General features: G+C 51.2%; 2 protein-coding genes across 11 annotated transcripts in view; both read right to left on the minus strand.

The window, feature by feature from the left end:
- Positions 1–1,883: 1,883 nt before the first annotated feature.
- Positions 1,884–5,670, minus strand: LOC128851256 (helicase SRCAP-like). Of its 4 annotated transcripts, XM_054058849.1 has the most exons (3): positions 4,356–5,670; positions 4,125–4,179; positions 1,884–3,337 (listed from the first exon to the last, which is right to left on the minus strand). In XM_054058849.1, the coding sequence occupies exons 1-3, from the start codon at positions 5,668–5,670 to the stop codon at positions 3,148–3,150; spliced, it is 1,560 nt and encodes a 519-aa protein (XP_053914824.1). In that variant the 3' UTR covers positions 1,884–3,147. The 4 variants fall into 4 exon arrangements, with proteins under 4 accessions (XP_053914824.1, XP_053914821.1, XP_053914823.1 ...); XM_054058846.1 differs by having other exon boundaries at positions 1,885–3,815; positions 3,884–5,670; XM_054058848.1 differs by having other exon boundaries at positions 1,888–3,337; positions 4,125–5,670.
- A 504-nt stretch (positions 5,671–6,174) lies between these two features.
- ARHGAP39 (Rho GTPase activating protein 39) overlaps positions 6,175–21,036 on the minus strand; it is a 142,010-nt gene continuing 127,148 nt past the window's right edge. For 5 of the 7 annotated variants that reach the window (XM_054058841.1, XM_054058844.1, XM_054058839.1 and 2 more), the window contains 7 exons: positions 20,156–20,717; positions 17,067–17,225; positions 11,154–11,227; positions 9,671–9,870; positions 8,522–8,613; positions 8,268–8,437; positions 6,175–6,379 (listed from right to left, as the gene is read on the minus strand). In XM_054058841.1, coding sequence (XP_053914816.1) covers positions 6,185–6,379; positions 8,268–8,437; positions 8,522–8,613; positions 9,671–9,870; positions 11,154–11,227; positions 17,067–17,225; positions 20,156–20,717 — 1,452 coding nt within the window. In that variant the 3' untranslated portion in view covers positions 6,175–6,184. The remainder of the gene's footprint in view (positions 6,380–8,267; positions 8,438–8,521; positions 8,614–9,670; positions 9,871–11,153; positions 11,228–17,066; positions 17,226–20,155; positions 20,718–21,036) is intronic. The other 2 variants (XM_054058843.1, XM_054058845.1) reach the window with 2 other exon arrangements.

A 21,036-nucleotide genomic window follows, 5' to 3' on the forward strand; every position in this document is an offset into this window, starting at 1 on the left:
ACCTATAGACCCACTATAGGCACCCTATCGACCCCTTATAGACCCACTATAGGCACCCTATAGACTCCCTATGGACCCTCTATAGCCACCCCTATAGAGGCCTATAGGGCCCCTACAGACCCCCCAGCGGCACCCCTATAGATCACTATGGACACCCCTATAGGCACCCCTAAACCCCCCCCCCGGCACCCCTATAGTTCCCTATAGGCCCACTACAAGCACCTCTATAGACCCCTACTGATCCTTATAGACACCACTATAGGAACCCTATAGGCCCCATAAACCCTCTACAGACACTCCTATAGATCCACTATAGGCACCCTACAGACCCACCATAGGCACCCCATAGGCAACCCTATAGATCCCTATAGATATCCTATAGAACCCCTATAGGCACCCCTATAGACCCCCTATAGAGTCCTATAGACGCCCTATAGACCCCCTGTAGACGCCCCTGTAGACACCCCTATAGATCCCTATAGACACACTATAGGCGCCCCTACAGATCCTCTATAGAACCTCCATAGGCACCCCGTATCACCCCTGAAAGTACCCCTATAGAGGCCTATAGACCCCCATAGATCCCTATAGCTCCTTATAGACACCCCTATAGGCCCCACAGACACCCCACGGACCCTCTATAGACACTCCTATTGATACCCCTATAGGCAACTGTAGACCTCCTATAGGATCCCTATAGGCACTCCATACACCCCCTAGAAATCACCCTATAGGCTGCCCATAGATCCCTATAGACTCCCTATAGATGCCCTTATAAACACACCTATAGACTCCCTATAGACCCCTATAGGCACCCTATAAACCCCCTATAGACACCCCTATAGGCACTACATAGAACCCCCTAAAGACATCCCATAGACCCCCTATAGGCACCACTATAGGCACTTAAAGACCCCCTATAGGCCCCCTACAGGCACCCCATAGACCCCCTATAGATACCCCTTTAGGCACACTAGACACCTTATAGACCCTATAGATCTCTATAGCTACTCCATGGACCCCTATAGGCTACATATAGACACCTATAGACCCCCTATAGACCCCCTATGGATACCCCATGGACACCCTATAGACCTCCTCCAGAGTGAACACCCAACACAGCCATCGATCCGCTCCAGAGTGAACAACCTCCCCCTGCAGCCATTGATCCGCTCCAGAGTGAACACCCGTCCTGCAGCCATTGATCCACTCCAGAGTGAACCCCCCGTCATTGATCCGCTCCAGAGTGAACACCCGTCCTGCAGCCATTGATCCACTCCAGTGAACCCCCCGTCATTGATCCGCTCCAGAGTGAACACCCGTCCCGCAGCCATTGATCCGCTCCAGAGTGAACGCCCCGCTCCAGCCGTTCCTTTATTCACACTAGGAGGGGGGGGAGTGGCGCCCCCAAGGACAGTATTTGGGGACCCCCCCCCTTCCCGCCCCCCCCCAAAAAAAAATCCACCGAGGGAGGTGGGTGGGAATTTTGTCCCTTTTTTCCTGTTTTTCAGCATTTTCTGCTTTTTGATAATAAATAAAACCTAAAAAAACACAAAAATGGGGGAAAAACTGAAAGAAAATGACCCCAAAATCCATAAATTTGGGGGGGGGGGAAGGAATTCCATGGGATTTGGGGAAGTGGGGACCCCTCCCCCCCCCATCCCGTGTCCCCTCTTTCCCGGCGCCTGGCAGTGAGCGGAGCTGGGAGGTAGCGCTGGGACCCCCCCCTTGGACCCCCCACCATGGTGACCCCCATCCTTGGGGACCCCCTGACCATGAGGATCCCCCCCAATGGTGACCCCCATCCGTGGGGACCCCCTGACCATGAGGACCCCCTCCAATGGTGACCCCCATCCTTGGGGACCCCCTGACCATGAGGACCCCCCCCAATGGTGACCCCCATCCTGGTTGACCCCCATCCTTGGGGACTCCCTGACCATGAGGACCCCTTCATCCTGGTGACCCCACACCATGGTGAACCCCCACCATGATGACCCCCATCCTTGGGGACCCCCATCCTGGTGACTCTCATTCTTGGAGACCCCTCAAGTTGGAGACCCTCATCCTTGGTGACCCCCTGACCATGAGCACCCCCCTCAATGGTGACCCCCATCCTGGTGACCCTCATCCTCGGGAACCCCCTGACCATGGTTAACCCCCACCATGATGACCCCCATCCTTGGGAACCCCCATCCTGGTGACCCTCATTCTTGGAGACCCCACAAATTGGAAACGCCCATCCTTGGTGACCTCCTGACCATGAGGACCCCCCCATCCTGGTTGACCCCATACCATGGTGACCTCCATCCTTGGGGACCCCTCACCATGGTGACCTCCATCTATGGGGACCCCCTGAGCATGAGGACCTCCCCATCCTGGTGACCTCCATCCTTGGAGATTCCTCAAGTTGGAGACCCCCATCCTTGGTGACCCTCACCCTTGGGGACCCCTCAAGTTGGAGACTCCTCACTACGGACACCCCTCCATCCTTGGTGACCCCCTACCATGGTGTCCTCCATCCTTGGGGACCCCACCATCCTGGTGACCCCAAACCTTGGTGACCCCTGACCTTGGGACACCCCTCCCCCATCCATCCTGGTGGCCCCACACTATGGTGACCCCCATCCTTGGGGACCCCCTAACTTGGGGACCCTCCCCACCATGGGGACTCCACCATCCTGGAGATCCCAAACGATGGAAATCACTGACTTTGGGGACCCCCCCACTTGGAAACCCCTCATCATGGTGACCCCATCATCCTTGGTGACCCTACACGATGGTGACCCCCATCCTGGTGACCCTCATCCTCAAGGACCTCCAACTTGGAGAGTCCACCATCCTGGTGGCCCCACGCCATGGAGACACCCGACTTTGGGGACCCCCCTGCTTGGAGACCCCACACCATGGTGACCCCCATCTTTGGGGACCTTCCAATTTGAGAACCTCTGACCGTTGTGACTCCCAACTTGGTGACCCCAAACCATGGGGACCCTCCCATCCTGGTGACCCCACACCATGGTGACCCCAAACCATGGAGATCCTTGACCTTGAGGACCCCCTAAATTTGGGACCACCCACTTAGGGACCCCCCTCTAAAGACCCCTCCAAAAAGGGGACCCCTTGAGACAACTGCTTCGGGGTCACTAATTAGGGGGCTCTAATTAAGAAGTCTCTGTATAGATCTGTACGTGTTGATGGGGACCCACCAGCCCAGCCCAGGGGTGACCCCCATGGTCCTGCTTCGCCCCACATGGAGCTGAAGGCACTTGGGGGGCCACTATGGGGCAGGAGGGGCTTCAGCTTCAACAGAGGGGGTGAGGGTGCCCAGGGGGGTCCCGAAGGAGATGGTGGCACCAAGATGAGTTTGGGCAGGACCAGGAGGAGAAAACAGGCACCAAAGTGGGCACAGGAGAAGATGATGGGCACCAAGATGGGTGCAGGAGAAGAAGGAGATGGTGGGCACCAAGGTGGGTGCAGGAGAAGAAGGAGATGGTGGGCATCAAGATGGGTGCAGGAGAAGGAGCTGATGGACACCAAGATGAATACAGGAGAAGAAGATGATGGGCACCAAGATGGATACAGGAGAAGAAGGAGATGATGGGCACCAAGATGAATACACGAGAAGAAGATGATGGGCACCAAGATGGATACAGGAGAAGAAGGAGATGACGGGCACCAAGATGGGTGCAGGAGAAGAAGGAGATGATGGGCACCAAGGTGGGTGCAGGAGAAGAAGGAGATGGTGGGCATCAAGATGGGTGCAGGAGAAGGAGCTGATGGACACCAAGATGGATATAGGAGAAGAAGGAGATGATGGCACCAAGATGGGTACAGGAGAAGGAGCTGATGGACACCAAGATGAATACAGGAGAAAAAGATGATGGGCACCAAGATGGGTGCAGGAGAAGAAGGAGATGATGGGCACCAAGATGAGTTTGGGCAGGACCAGGAGGAGAAAAGAGGCACCAAAGTGGGCACAGGAGAAGATGATGGGCACCAAGATGGGTGCAGGAGAAGAAGGAGATGGTGGGCACCAAGGTGGGTGCAGGAGAAGAAGGAGATGGTGGGCATCAAGATGGGTGCAGGAGAAGGAGCTGATGGACACCAAGATGGATATAGGAGAAGAAGGAGATGATGGCACCAAGATGGGTGCAGGAGAAGGAGATGATGGGCACCAAGGTGGGTGCAGGAGAAGGAGCTGATGGACACCAAGATGGGTGCAGAAGAAGAAGGAAATGATGGGCACCAAGACGGGTACAGGAGAAGGAGCTGATGGACACCAAGATGAATACACGAGAAGAAGATGATGGGCACCAAGATGGATACAGGAGAAGAAGGAGACGACGGGCACCAAGATGAGTTTGGGCAGGAGAAGAAGGAGATGATGGGCACCAAGATGAGTTTGGGCAGGACCAGGAGGAGAAAAGAGGCACCAAAGTGGGCACAGGAGAAGATGATGGGCACCAAGATGGGTGCAGGAGAAGAAGGAGATGATGGGTGCCAAGATGAGTTTGGGCAGGGCCAAGCAGAAATGGTGGCACCAAGATGGGTTGAGCAGGACCAGGAGGAGATGATGGGCACCGAGATGGGTGCAGGAGAAGAAGGAGATGATTGGCACCAAGATGGGTATAGGAGAAGGAGCTGATGGACAACCAGATGGATACAGGAGAAGGAGATGATGGGCACCAAGACAGGTGCAGGAGAAGAAGACGTTGGTTCAGCAGGGCCAAGCAGAGATGATGGCACCAAGATGCGTCCAGTAGGAAAGGATGATGGGTGCCAAGATGGGTCCAGCAGAAGCAGGAGGAGATGAGACGCATCCAGATGGAAGTGGGAGGAGCTGATGGACACCAAAATGGGTGAAGGAGAAGAAGATGATGGGCACCAAGATGGGTCCAGCAGGGCCAAACAGAGATGTTGGGTGCCAAGTTGAGTTGGGCAGGACCTGGAGGAGATGATGGGTGCCAAGATGTGTCCACCAGGGCCAAGCAGAGATGATGGGTGCCAAGATGAGTTGGGCAGGACCTGGAGGTGATGGGTGCCAAGATATGTCCACCAGGGCCAAGCAGAGATGATGGGTGCCAAGATGAGTTGGGCAGGACCTGGAGGTGATGATGGGTGCCAAGATGTGTCCACAAAGGCCAAGAAGAGATGATGGGTGCCAAGATGGGCAGGACCTGGAGGTGATGGGTGCCAAGATGTGTCCACAAAGGCCAAGAAGAGATGATGGGTGCCAAGATGAGTTGGGCAGGACCTGGAGATGATGGGTGCCAAGATGTGTCCACCAGGGCCAAGAAGAGATGATAGGTGCCAAGAGGAGCTTGGCAGGACCAGGAGCAGATGATGGGTCCCATGATGTGTCCACCACGGCCAAGCAGACACGTGAGTGCTGATAGGTCCTTTGGGACCTGGTGGTGCTGATGTGTGGTGAGATGGGTCCAAGATGAGCACCATGAAGCATGCTGGCAGCAACCTGCTCCTCCAGCACCCCAGGGTGGGCAAGTGACCACAATGAGGTCCTCCTGGTCCCAAAGGGACCCCACCACCCACCCTGGGGTGCACCTGGCTCCATTGCGAGACGCCCATGGTCTCCTTCCCTGCTCTCTTCCCACCTCTCCTGACACCGGGATGGTTGTCCCTCTGGTCTCTGATGTTCTCTAGGTGCTCCATGCCTGCTCAGCTCAGCACTGGTGGCTTCTCCCAAGCCTGGAGGTCCTCCACGCTGCCCCACAGCTCTGCTCTCAGCCATAGCCTGACCCAATCCCAACGGAGACGTGGTGGGCATCCATTTGACTTCCCTCATCCCTGCTCAGCCTCACCCGTTCCCAGCGTTGTCACCCAGGTCCCCACTGCCACCCACCACCACGTTGGACACCCCAATGGAGCCAGGATGCTCCTCGCCTTCTCCATGGGTGCCGAAGTCCCTGGAGAACCCCAAAGCGGCCAAACCCTCTGGCCGGTGAAGAGGTGGGCAGTGAGGTGGCCAGAAAGTCAGGATGGGGCATGGGGAACGGTCCTGTGTCCCACAGCAGGATGGAAAGAAGAAGGGGATGGAGATGGGCAAAGGTGCCACCAAGCACCCTCCTTCCGTAGGGTCCAACTTGTGCTCCTGGAGCGAGCGGGGTCAGAGGGGAGTGGGCTCGTGGTGGTGGTGGTGGTGGTGGTGGGACCTCAACGGCGGCTGCTATAGGACGCCCTCCATGAAGCTGGTGTCGAGGTGCTGGATGAGCACCCGGATGAAGGACATCTCCTTGCGGGTGTTCTCGAAGATGATCCGCGGGTCGTCCGATTGGCAGCGCAGGCAGTTGGGAGCCATCACCATGGCCAGGTTATTGACGTCCATCTTGGTGATGGCCACGTTGGCCGGCTGCACGAACACCTACAGGAGGAGGAAGGTGGAGGTGGTGGCAGATGGGTGGAGGAACCGCGTGGAACCATCCCCTTGGTAGATGGGATGGAGGTCACCATGTGGGGAACCGCACATCAGCTTGGGGAACCTGAAGCCACCTCAAGAGAGGCAACTACGGTCTCCCATCATCTTTGCAGATGACACCGAGTTGGGTTGATCTGCTCAAGGGCAGGAAGGGTCTACAGAGGGATCTGGCCAGGCTGGATCCATGGGATGGAGGACAGGAAGGATCTACAGAGGGATCTGGGCTGGAGGGCAGGAAGGATCTACAGAGGGTTCTGAGCATGGATCCATGGGCTGGAGAGCAGGAAGGATCTACAGAGGGTTCTGGGCATGGATCCATGGACTGGAAGGATCTGCAGAGGTATCTGGCCAGACTGGATACATGGGCTGGAGGGCAGGAGGACCTACAGAGGGATCTGTCCAGGCTGGATCCATGGGCAGGAGAGCAGGAGGACCTACAGAGGGTTCTGGGCATGGATCCATGGACTGGAAGGGTCTACAAAGGGATCTGTCCAGGCTGGATCCATGGGCTGCAAGGGCAGGAAGGATCTACAGAGGGATCTGGGCACGAATCCGTGGGCTGGAGAGCAGGAAGGATCTACAGAGGGTTCTGGGCATGGATCCGTGGGCTGGAAGGATCTGCAGAGGTATTTGGCCAGGTTGGATGCATGGGCTGGAGGGCAGGAAGGATCTACAGAGGGATCTGGGCATGAATCCATGGGCTGGAGGGCAGGAGGATCTACAGAGGGATCTGTCCAGGCTGGATCCATGGGCAGGAGAGCAGGAGGACCTACAGAGGGTTCTGGGCATGGATCCATGGACTGGAAGGGTCTACAGAGGGATCTGTCCAGGCTGGATCCATGGGCTGGAGGACAGGAAGGATCTATAGAGGGATCTGGGCATAGATCCATGGGCTGGAGGGCAGAAGGATCTACAGAGGGTTCTGGCCAGACTAGATCCATGGGCTGGAGAGCAGGACGGTCTACAGAGGGATCTGGGCATGGATCCACGGGCTGGAAGGGTCTACAGAGGGATCTGTCCAGGCTGGATCCATGGGCTGGAGAGCAGGAGGATCTACAGAGGGATCTCACCAGGCTGGATCCATGGGCCAAGGCCATCAGGATGGGTTTGAAAAAGGCCAAGTGTTGGGTCCTGCTCTTGGGTCACAACAACCCTGAGCAGCTCCAGGCTTGGGGAAGAGCCGCTGGAAAGCTGCCCCATGGAGAAGGACCTGAGGGTGTTGGTCAACAGCAGCTGAACGCGAGCCAGCAGTGGCCCAGGTGGCCAAGAACATCTTGGCTTGGATCGGCCACGGTGTGGCCAGCAGGAACACCCCTGGACTCGGCGCTGGTGAGGCCACACCTCAAATCCTGGGTTCAGTTTTGAGTCCCTCACTCCAAGAAAGACCTGGAGGGGCTGGAACGCCTCTGGAGAAGGGAATGGAGCTGGGAAGGGTCTGGAGAACCTGGAAAAGGGTTGAAGGACCTGGGGTGGTTTAGCCTGGAGAAAAGGAGGCTGAGGGGAGACCTCATCACTCTCTGCAGCTCCTGGAAAGGAGATTGTGGTGAGGTGGGTGTTGGTCTCTTCTCCCAAGGAACAAGCGACGGGACAAGAGGGAATGGACTCCAGTTGCACCAGGGGAAGGTTTAGATTGGATATTAGGACAATTCCTTCACGGAAAGAGCGGTGAAGCATCGAAAGAGACCGCCCAGGGCAGTGGTGGAGTCTCCATCCTTGGAGGGCTTCAAACTACGTGAACTGGATGATCTTTGAGGTCTTTTCCAACCTCAAGGATTCCATGATTCTACGATTCTAACCAGGCTTGGAGGTGGCCCTGGTTGGATCCCAACCGTACCTGTAGGAAGCGGATGAGGTAGCACAGCACCATTTTGTTGATCCTGGGCAAAGAGTGGACGACAGCGATGGCCGCCTCGGGGTTCTCGTAGTGGGTGATGCACTGCTCGTAAAATTCGTGAGGGATCAACGGTTCCTCCAACTCCCGGTACCAGAGCTTCAGCAGGGAGGCTGAGGAGAAAAGACGAGGAGATGTGAGACCTGCTGGATGGAGAACTTGATTCTACACTCCACATGGCACCCCCAAAGTCCTACCAGGAACATGGGGATCCTCCAAGCCCGTGGGGATCTTCCACTGGTCCACCTGCAGCTTGAGGGCATTGACTTCATCGATGTCACCAGGAACTCTGCAAGGGGAAGAGATGTCGGTCACCGAGCAGGAGATGGAGATCCACCTACCTGACACCATCCCTGCTTTTTAGGGGTGGCTTTGGGTGCATGGGGAGGCTCAAGGAAAGCCAAGAGGGAATGGAGCTGGATGGAGATGGAACCATTGTTGGACCTGGGTGCTGCTCCTTAGGGATGTGTCATCCTGCTGCGATGTGGGGTTGGGTTGTGCAGACCTCAAGAACCCAACATGACTCTGGTGGGCACCAGAAAATGTCCCTGCCATGGAGAAATCCCCCACGGCCTCGGAACAAGGAGAAGTTGAGGAGCTGCTCTCTGCCCCATGGGAGGAGAAAGACGCCCACAGGGATGTGGGGAGGGTGGCAGCTGCCCCATAACGAGGCGACTCATTGTGGCTTCTCCCATCAGAAGGTCCGAGTTGCCACCATCCTCATAGCAGATGATCAGCAGCTGAACATGAGCCAGCAGTGACCCAGGTGGCCAACAAGCATCTTGGCTTGGATCAGTCATGGTGTGGTCAGCAGGACCAGGGAAGGGATTGTCCACCTGGATTTGCTTCTGGTGAGGCCCCACTTCGAATCCTGGGTTGAGTTTTGGGTCCCTCACTCCAAGAAAGACCTGGAGGAGCTGGAGCGTGTCTGGAGAAGGGGAACGGGGTTGGTGATGGGTCTGGAGCCCAGAGGTTCTGAGAGTGGCTGAGGGACCTGGGGCTGGAAGCTAGAGGTGAGACCTCATCGCTCTCTACAACTGCCTGAAAGGAGGTTGTGGTGAGGTGGGTCCTGGTCTTTTCTCCCAAGGAACAAGAGATGGGATGAGAGGAAATGACCTCAAGTTGCCGAAGGGGAAGTTTAGGATGGATACTGGGAAATATAACTTCAGTGGAAGAGTGGTGAAGCCCTGGAAGAGGTTGTCCAGGGCAGTAGTGGAGTCTCTATCCCTGGAGGGCTTCAAAGAACGTGTGGCTGTGCCACCTGGAGACACGGTGGACTTGGGCTGATGGTTGGACTGGATGAGCTTAGAGGTCATTTTCCAACCTTAATGATTGCATGATTCTACCTGAAGATGCCCTCGGTCTGGTCCCCGTTGAGGGCCAGGACCTCCTCGGAGAGGCGGGTCTGCACCCAGGGCAGCTGCCGGTCGGGGTAACGTTCCTTCTGCATGTTGATGATGTCCTGCAGGGAGCTGCCGAACATGGAAGGGTTGAAGACGGCGTTCTTGGCGTGGCGAATCTCCTCGATGTTTGGCTTCTTCAGGCCCTGTGAGAGACAAGAGAAGGCACCAGTGCTGTCAGGATCTGCTGCTGGTGGCCCCTGAGCTGGCATGGCCACGTGTGGTCACGCTCAATCCCAGCACTCCACGGCTGAGCTCCAAGGCTGGTTGCATCTAGAGCTTCAGCCCATTGCGTGATGGCGACCATGGATGAACTCCAGCCAACTTGGCCAAGGTCTCCAGTGGTGCCGCATGCCAGAAGCTCAAAACGCTGCTGGTGGGCAGGTGCCTCTACGCAGCATCTTGGTTCCTCCACCCACCACCTTGGTTCTCCCTATGGCCCTTGGTAGGACCCCCACGCTCTACCGTGGGGCCATGACCATGTTGGAGCATCTACACCAATGAGCTGCGTAGGGAGGAGGACCAGTGTGGTTCTTGGAAGCTTCTGGAAGGCAGAGAACCAGAATGGTGGTTGGTGACTCCACGCCTGCTTGAAGCTGGGGCACCAGCACCAGATCCTCCATGGGGTGGGGGGGAAACTGAGATGCGTCTCCAGTTGGGCTGGTGGCTTGGTCACAGAAGGGCACCAATGTTCTTCCCACCACCAGGAGGTGCGTGTGGCCCTGGTGGGATCCAGAATGGATGGAGGGAGAAGGGATGGAACGGAGAAGGGATGGACAGAGAGGATTTGGGCATGGTTGGATGGAGAAGATGAGGTGGATGGAGTGGAGACGTGGATGGTGGATGCAGAAGAGGAGATGATGCAATGGATGAGTCCATGGTGGACCAGGAAGAGGAAATGGATGCAGTGGATGTGTCCACAGTGGATGCAGAAGAGGAGATGATGCAATGGATGTGTCCATAGTGGATGTAGAAGAGGAGATGGATGGTCCTGGGTATCGGTCTGGCCCGGTGGGATGCTGTGGTGATGGTGACCTGAGAGGAGCAATGGGCTGGAAGAGCAGTGTCCTCCAAAATCCGGGGAGATGTGGGAGCTGCTGGAGCACCCTTCGGAATCCTCAGCACACTATTGCCCCAGAACTTTGCTCCCAGGATCGTTTCCTTCATCCCTGTTTGATCCCGTGGTTCTGGGCAGCTTTGGGAAGGACCTGGTGGACTCCAGAAGCTCTCCAGAAGGGATGCAGTGATGGGCAAATCATGCTGGAGATGCCCACCACAGCTCTGGCATGAGATGCTGTGCCATTTCCATCACTCTCCAGCTTCATCTCTCCTCCAGACCCCATCCCAAATCCTGGTAGCCCCCTTGGTGGTCCCGGCTGGAGATGACCGCCCACCACAGTGCTCCCCACACCCAACAGTTGGAAGATACCTTCTTGGCGCCCGTCAACGCTGCCTTCTGTAGTTTGTTGTAGCAGTACTTGGCGTAAGTGCTTATGGCCACCCCTGCAAGAGAAAAGACAACGGTGGGGTCACCTCCAGGTGGTGGTGGGATCATGGAGGGGGTCCTGTCCTCTGCCATGGAGGGGTGAAGCTCATCCCAGCTCCAGGAGAGTGTCAAAGTTCCCCCCTTGAGATGTGGGGCAGTGCTGGTGCTGCTCTATCACCACATCCAGCGGTGGGAGTTGAGGAGGATGATGTCCCCTCCCACTCCAACACCTTGGAGGAGTCTCCCCATAGCTCAACCCGCTCCCCAAGAGCCTCAGACCTTGGAGAAGACACCTAACGTCATGTCCTGGAGCCCTTTGGCTCCATCCTCTCCTTGCTTGCTCTGGTGGCCTCAGGCAGGGACGTCCTGGCCATCGGGGCTGATCTTTCACCCCCTCTACACCATCCATCCCTTCTTCCTGATGCCACTGCTTCCACCTCACCCCTCTCCGCACCATCCATCCTCTCCTCTTGATGCCACCACTTCCACCTTCATCCCTCTCTGCTCCATCCATCCTCTCCTCCTGATGTGCTTCAACAAGGAGATGGCACCATCAACCCTTGGAGCATCCCTGAGCTGCCAATGGACTCATCCCAAGGGAGATACTCCAGCATCCCACAACCAAGAGCTCTGAGGACCTGGTGGTACCTTCTGGACCACCCCAGAAGATGCTGGCTGCCCCGTAAATTCCCCCAAGAGCTTACAAAGAGGCAAACTGATCAAAAAATTCCATCATCTAGGACCTTCTCTCCTTGAGGACCTTTGAAACCATAGCCCCAGCCGTGGTCCTGCTGTCAACGTGGCTTTTGTGCCACCAGAGTTGCGTCCCCTGACCCATCACGCTGGTGAGAACCATCTAGGAGCTAAAAAGGTGCTTCCTGGAGAAGCACTGGTGAATGGTAACCTCTTGCCACCAGTTTTTGGTTAAAACTAAACTTGGACACTTGGGATCATCTCCATCCTGGACACTGTTGTCTTCAAAGGTCTTCCCTGATGGTCTTCCAGTGCAGTAAATGCTCTGGAGGGGCTCTGGATGGGTGGGAAGGTCTGAAGCCACCTCAGATGGAGGAGCTTGGGGGATGTCTGGGAGCTGGTGACCTCAAATCTGGTGGCCATTCATTGAATCATGGAATGGCTTGGGTTGGAAGCGACCTTTGAAGGACACTAGGGATGTCTCCAAGTGGACCACGTTGCCCCTTTGGATGCAGCCCAGGAGATAGTGCCGATTGGTGGCTCATGTCTCGTTTGTCACCCACCACTGTCCCCAGGTCCTTCTCTGCTCTCCACCCCTTCCTGCCCCACCCTGTATGGATACTGGGGGTTGTCCCCAACGAGGTCCCAGACCTTGCCCTTGTTGAACATCACGAGGTTCTCATGGCTCCACTTCTCCAGCTCATTTCAGTCCCTCAGGTGGGTCAACCCCACCGCTCAGCTTAGTGTCATCTCCGCACTTGCTGAGGGTGCACTCAATCCCACCTCAACCCCATCACTCAGCTTGGTGTCATCTCCACGCTTGCTGAGGGTGCGCTCAAACCCACCATCCACCTGGTTGATGAAGATCTTAATCATCAGCCTTAACTAACGGATGCCATTCTTGGACGTGTCTCCACCTCCCAGCTCCGGTTCTCAGCCCCACCATCGCTGGGGCTTCAGGTTGAGGTTCCTCACCTCGGTTTCATCACTGACATCAAACTCTGGTTGGTGACACCCATCAAAACCCCAAGGGCTGATGGGAAAAGGGGACCATCCCACGTCCCCTTCCCCACCAGGGGAGCTCGTGGCCACCTCAGAGATGTCCATGAACACTGAGAAAGCCCATCAGCACCATCCAAGAGGCTCCTCTCCAGGAAAGCCCACCTGCCCCTGCTCGATCATTACGATTAAAGGCGATTCTTGATAAGAACCTGGTTCTTATCTCAGAGAATCGGAGGGAAATTCCATGTGTGTGTGGGGATATACATATACATATATGTATATACATATATACATATATATATGTGGGGATATATACATATATACATATATATATATACACATATATATACATATATACATACATATATACATACATATATATACATATATACATATATATGTGGGGATATACATATATATGTATAAACATACATATATACACACACACATATATATATAACATGATATGATATGAAATGATATATGATCTGATATAGAAATTAACTATAGGTACAGAAATATTAGAGAAAATATTATTTCTAATATAAAAAATATAGAAAAATATATAATATGATATAATATAATATAATATAATATAATATAATATAATATAAAATGTTAATATAGAAAAATCTATGAAATATGTTAATAATATATAATGATATTTAAATCATATGATATCATATATAATATATATTATATGATGTTATATGATATCAAATATAATGTGTATTCTATATATTTATAGATAACAGATGGTAAAAGAGAAGAATAATGTACAATATATAAATAACATAAGGTTGACATGATAGGAAAGTATGATATAAAAGAAGATAATACAACATGAGATATGGTATGATGTGATATATCATAATATCATATAATGTAATAGGATACCATATAATTATAACATGATATGATACTGATTTCAATATATAAAATATATATATAAATATTAGCAAAAATAGCTTTATATAATATTAAATAGAATATTATTGAATGTAATATAGAGTATATTTCATATTATATGTTATTAATTGATAATATGAATATATATCTATATATTTTATATAGATCTTTTATATCTATATATGGATATAGATATATTTATATAGATATTTTATATCTATATATGTTATCTATAAATATCTATATGATATATGTGTAATATAAAATAAAATGATATTTAATATACATCATGCGTTTTATACATTGTGGTATGTTATGTCATGTCATGTTATATTATGTTATACTAATATCATATCATATATCATATCATATATCATATCATATAATATCATATATCATATATCATATCATGTCATGCTATATGTTACATTATGCTATGTTATAATATATAAGATATTATGTTATATTACATTACATTAGATGATACTATATTTTATTACGTTACATGATTTGATATTGCGTTATATGATATTACATTATATAATATGATGTATTGTGATATAATAGAATATGACATGAAATAATAGGATAAGGTATGGTATAATGTGTTATATAGATAACATTGTATGATATGATATGATGTTCTATGATATGAAAACACAACATATATCATATACCATATCTCATCTCACATCGCATCGCATCAAATCACACAATCTTACGTACATACAGTACAATACAATATTATATCACATTATACGATATATCGTACCATATATAATGATATATAATATTCATATCATGTGATATAATACTGTATTCTATGTACATTACATTGTACGATCTGAGATATAATATGATATATGATATGACATGATATGATATGACGTGACATGACATGATATGATATGACATGATACGATATGACATGATATGATATGATATGATATGTTTTCATATCGTATCGAATCATAGAATCACTAAGTTGGCAAAGACCTCTTAGATACAATGTTATGTACATATCATACAATACTATATCGCATTATATCACATTATATGAGATCATTTATCATATCATATAATGATATGACATACGATATGATGTTATTTTGTGTTTTCATATTGTATAACATCACATCACATCATATCATATCATATCATATCATACAATGTTAGGTATATATATAATACAATATTATATCATACCATCCCTTATCTTATTATATCATATATTCTATTATATTACATTATATCATATTATATAATGTAATATCACATAATGCAATATCAAATAATGATATCATGTTTATATTGTATTATATTGTATTATATTATATTATATCATATCATATCATATTATATATCACACTATATATCATATCATATCATATTATATCATATCATATCTCATACTATATATTATATTATATTATATTATATTATATTATATTATATTATATTATATTATATCATATCATATGATATTATATTATATTATATTATATTATTACCATACTAATGGATTGTATAATCCTGTAACTCCACCTGGACATAACATTATCTGCTCTAAAGTAAATCCCATCCTATCACGCTCTCATCCTGGCTGCTCTTCCTCCCGGACGTACGGTTCCTCCGGTTCCTGACTGCGCCGGAGCTGCGGTTCTATACGTTCATGTAGTCAATGGCTACAAATGGGAGATGCTGTGGTTGGAGCTGCGGTGCTGTGCTCCAACACTGTCCACCTGGCCCGGTCCATGTCCTTTCACCTCTCCTGGTCCGTGTGTCATCCACTTCTCCCAGTCCATGTGCCATCCATCTCTACTGGGACCCATGTTCCACCCATCTCTCCTGGGAAATGTGTCCCACCCACCTCTCCTGGGATCCATGTCCCCTTCACCTCTCCTGGTCCATGTGCCGTCCATCTCTACTGGGATCCATGTCCCATCCGCTTCTCCTGCTCCATGTCCCGTCCACCTCTCCTAGTCCGTGTCCCATCCACCTCTCCTGCTCCATGTCCCGTCCACCTCTCCCGGGATACATGTCCTGTCCACTTCTTCTGGCCCATGTCCCATCCACCTCTCCTGGTGCACGTCCCCTCCATCTCTCCTGGGATCCACGTCTCATCCACCTCTCCTGGTCTATGTCCCCTCCATCTCTCCTGGGATCCATGTCCCCTTCTCCTCTCCTCAGATCCCTGTCCCACTCACTTCTTCCGGTCCATGTCCTGTGCACCCCTCCTGGGATCCATGTCCTGTCCACCTTTCCTGGCCCATGTTCCATCCACCTCTCCTGGGATCCACGTCCCATCTGCTTCTCCTGCTCCATGTCCTTTCCAACTCTCCTGGTCTATGTCCCATCCATCTCTCCCAGTCCATGTCCCATCCATCTCTCCTGGGAAACATTTTCCATCCACCTCTACTGGGATCCATGTCCTATCTGCTCCTCCTGCTTCATGTCCTGTCCACCTCTCCTGGTCCATATCCCATCTGCCTCTCCCGGGATGCATGTCCTGTCCACTTCTCCTGGCCCATGTCCCATCCACCTCTCCTGGTCCACGTCCCCTCCATCTCTCCTGGGATCCATGTCCTGTCTACCTTTCCTGGTCCTTGTCCTGTCCACCTCTCCTGGGATCTGTCCCATCTGCTTCTCCTGCTCCATGTTCTGTCCACCTCTCCTGGAGCCCATGTCCCGTCCACCTCTCCTGGTCCACGTCCCCTCCATCCCTCCTGGGATCCATGTCCTGTCTACCTTTCCCGGTCATTGTCCTGTCCACCTCTCCTGGGATCCACGTCCTTTCCAAGTCTCCTGGTCTATGTCCCACCCATCTCTCCCAGGATCCACGTCCCCTCCACCTCTCCTGGGATCCATGTCCTGTCTACCTTTCCTGGTCCTTGTCCTGTCCACCTCTCCTGGGATCCACGTCCCATCCGCTTCCCCTGGGATCCACCTCCTTTCCAACTCTCCTGGTCTATGTCCCACCCATCTCTCCTAGGATCCACGTCCCCTCCACCTCTCCTGGGATCCATGTCCTGTCTACCTACCTTTCCCGGTCCATGTCCCACCCATCTCTCATAGGATCCACGTCCCATCCGCTTCTCCTGGGATTCACCTCCTCTCCAACTCTCCTGGTCTATGTCCCACCCATCTCTCCTAGGATCCACGTCCCCTCCACCTCTCCTGGGATCCATGTCCCACGGTCTCTGCCCGTGCCCTCCCTCACGCTCGGATCTAGAGGTGGTGAAGCTCTCAAACCCTTTGAGATGCGATGCGTTGTTCGCCCCCGCCGCGAGCCGAGCGAGGCCGGCGCGGAGCCCCTACCCTGGCGCTCCTCCACCGGGGGCTTGGGCTTCTTTCTCAGTTTGGGTTTCTTCTTGTGGGTCCTGGCCAGGAGCTCGGAGAGGTGCTGAGTCACTGGGGAACGGAGACGGTGGCGGTGGAGGAGAAGGGGTTAACGAGGGGTGGGAGGGGACGGCAACAAAGGGGAGGGGGGGAAAAAGAGGGGAGATGGAAATGAACGTGGAAATCAAATACATAAAAGAATGTAAAAGGATATAAAAGAACATCAAAAAAAAAGAAAAAGGGGAGGAGGAGGAGGGGGAGAAAGGAGAAAGAAGGAGGAGGAGAAGGAGAAGGAGGAGATGGAGAAGGAGGAGGAGAAAGGAGAAGGAGAAGAAGGAGGAGATGGAGAAGGAGGAGGAGATGGAGAAGGAGAAAGGAGAAGGAGGAGGAGAAGGAGGAGGAGAAGGAGGAGGAGAAGGAGGAGGAGGAGGAGAAGGAGAAGAAGGAGAAGGAGGAAGAGGGAGAAGGAGAAGGAGGAAGAGGGAGAAGGAGGAAGAGGGAGAAGGAGGAAGAGGGAGAAGGAGGAAGAGGGAGAGGAGGAGGCAGAGAAGGGAGAAAGGAGAAGGAGGAGGAGGAGGAGAAAGGAGAAAGGAGAAAGGAGAAAGGAGGAGAAGGAGAAGGAGAAGGAGAAGGAGAAGGAGAAGGAGAAGAAAGAAGAGGGAGAAGGAGGTGGAAGTGGAGGAGGAAGAGGAGGAGGAGGTGGAGGAAGGAGGAAGGAGAAAGAAGGTGGAGGAGGAAGGAGAAAGGAGAAAGGAGAAAGGAGAAAGGAGAAAGGAGAAAGGAGAAAGGAGAAAGGAGAAAGGAGAAAGGAGAAAGGAGAAGAAAGAAGGAGAAGAAAGGAGAAGAAAGAAGAGGGAGAAGGAGGAGGAGGAGGAGGAGGAGGAGGAGGAGGAGAAAGGAGAAAGAAGGAGAAGTAGAAGAAAGAAGAGGGAGAAGGAGGTGGAGAGGGAGGAGGAGGTGGAGGAAGGAGGAAGGAGAAAGAAGGTGGAGGAGAAAGGAGAAAGAAGAAGGAGAAGGAGAAGGAGGAGAAAGAAGAGGGAGGAAGAGGAGGAAGAGGAGGAGGAAGAGGAGGAGGAGGAGGAGGGGGAGGAGGAGGGGGAGGAGGAGGAGGGGGAGGAGGAGGAGGAGGGAGGAGGAGGAGGAGAAAGGAGAGGGAGGGAAATAGTAATTATAACAAAAATGAAAATAAAACTAGAAAATAAATTACATGAGAATGAAAACAAAAAATAATAGGAACGAACATAAAACTGAACGGAAAAATGAATATCTACTAAAAGGAAATGAAATAAAAGAAAAATAAGTGAAAATGAAAATTAAAAAATAAAGGAAATTGATGTAAAAATGAAAATAAAACTGGAAGGTGAAATAGAAATTAAAGGAAAACTCTAAGTGCAAATGAAAGAATTAAATAAAATTGATATGAAATAAAAATAAAGCTGAAAATAAAAGTACAAGAAAAATAAATGGAAATGAAAAATAAAGATTTAAATAAAATAGATAAGAGGATGAAAATAAACCTGAAAATGTAACACCTATAAAAATGAAAATGAATATGAAAAGAAATAGAAAAGACAATAAAAATGCAAATAAAATGAAACAAAAACTAAAAATTAATTAAAAGGAAATGGACATCAAAACTGGAAATGAAAATGAAAATCAATGCAATCACGACGACGATTTAACGGAACCACAATGGCAATGAACCAACACGGAAACTGAAATTCAAACTGGAGGTGGAACTGGAGATGACGGTTGGATCCCAGCAGGGCGGGTGCTGGAGCAGGGACTGGTGGGGAGGGGTTGGTGGGACCTTTCCTGGTGGAGCCCAATTCAGCATGGACGCTGATGGCCAAGACGGGGTCTCCTACCTACCCATGTTCTCCACCTGGCTGCCCATCCTGTCCCACCACCCTTGGGGAACCTCTTGTGCATGAGGCTGTCTTGACCATCTTTCCTGGTGGACACCTCCACTGGGTTCCTCTCCTCTTGTAGTCACGCTGGTGAGATCCACCATGGCTTTATGTCTCGAGGACCTCCCTGGTTGGTTCCTTAGGGAGCCAATGGGCACCAGGAAAGCAAGCGATTCCGGCTCCCAAGGTTGCCTGGCCAATGGCAAAGGTCCAGGATGTCCCTGGAATCCCTATCTCCACCTCATCCACCACCATTGGTGAGATGGCACCAACCCATGGGAGGTCCAATGCTCTGACCATACTGCAGGTGACCAGTAGGCAGCATCTCCTCCTACTGGTCTCCAGGCAGGAGGTTGTACGTAGGTTTGGGAAAGACTTGGTAGATTCCCATCATACCACGAGACACCACCAGTGGTGAAGGAGCAGGGATGGCCAAACCTGGGATTGGAGAGAAGGTCCTACAACTCTCACCTCTTTGGGGTCAAATAGCTCAAACGTATCTCTTTTCTACCTGCCATGACCCATGACTGGAGGGGTTCAAGGCCAGGTTGGATGAGGTTTTGAGCACCATGACACAGTGGGAGGTGTCCCAGCCCATGCCAGGGTTGGAACTGGATGGACTTCAAGGTCCCTCCCAAGCCAAACTGTTCCACGATTCTATACAATCCATCTCAGAATCAATCTGGCTCCCCTTCCACCGTGGCTTTTTTGGGTTCAAAGCTATTTGAGAAGCCAGAACCATCTGGAGATGGTGAAATCATGGAATCGTGGAATGGTTTGTGTTAGAAGGGACCTCTAATGGTGTCCTCATAGGCCAGGAGAAGTTCTGAGACATCTTGCTTATGGACCAAACCCTGCAGCAAAGGTGTTGAAGTTTATCTTGTATTGGATTTCCATGTGCCATGGAGGAAAGGATGGTGGTGAAGGCACCACTGTGCTCACAGCACCTCTGGAAGGACTCTTGGATGAGTTCCTTGTCCATCTTCCAACAGCGAGACTCAAGAATGCCAAGAGGAAAGGAACAAAGCAATAAATAAAGAGGTTGTGTTGTCAACATGGGCGAAAGCCACCGGGTGGTGGTTGCCCTCTTACCTTTAGTGTCATTCACCGGATCCATGTGCCTGTAGATGTATCCTTCAAGATAGGAATGGAATTTGGGAGTGGGTGGGAAGAAGGCCAAACAAATGGCCATGAGCTCCCAGCCTCGGGCCAGACTCTCGTAACGGAAGTTCTCGGTGGTCTGCCGGCACAGCTGGATGTAGAGCTCGTCTCTTAGACCCTGCATGCTCCAACCTTTGGTGGCGATCTCCAAGGCCACGTTGAGTTGGTCCGTCTTGGCCCGCCGGTCCCCCATATACATCTGAATCAGTTTAAATATCTCACACGCTTCCTTCTTGACGTTGCGGTCGTTGGTCATGATCATGGGTTTCTTGATGGACTCGCTGCTCCAGGCCAGCATGTTGGCGATGGACACCTTCCTGCGGAAGAGCCCTTGGGTGTGCTTGTTGAAGTGCTTGGAGGCCCAGTTCTCAATGTCCGTCTCCGAGGAGGGCTTCCGTAGGTTGAAGGTGGGGAAGACACAGCTGGCGCTAGGCATCATGTTCCTGGTTTGTCGGCTGTTCTCGAACTGGGCGCAGGCACCGAGGTCCTCTGACTAGGAGACAACAGCCACGCAAGTCAGTGTTGCTAACAGCATGGCCGTGCTGCCAACCAACCAACCAACCAACCAACCAATCAACCAACCAACCAACCCAGCAACCAATCAATCAACCAATCAACCAATCAATCAACCAACCAACCAATCAACCAATCAATCAACCAACCAACCCAGCAACCAATCAATCAACCAATCAACCAATCAATCAACCAACCAACCAACCAATCAACCAATCAATCAACCAACCAACCCAGCAACCAATCAGTCAACCAACCAACCCAGCAACCAATCAATCAACCAACCAACCCAGCAACCA

Source organism: Cuculus canorus, chromosome 2 (assembly GCF_017976375.1).
Source record: "Cuculus canorus isolate bCucCan1 chromosome 2, bCucCan1.pri, whole genome shotgun sequence".
NCBI lineage: Eukaryota > Metazoa > Chordata > Aves > Cuculiformes > Cuculidae > Cuculus > Cuculus canorus.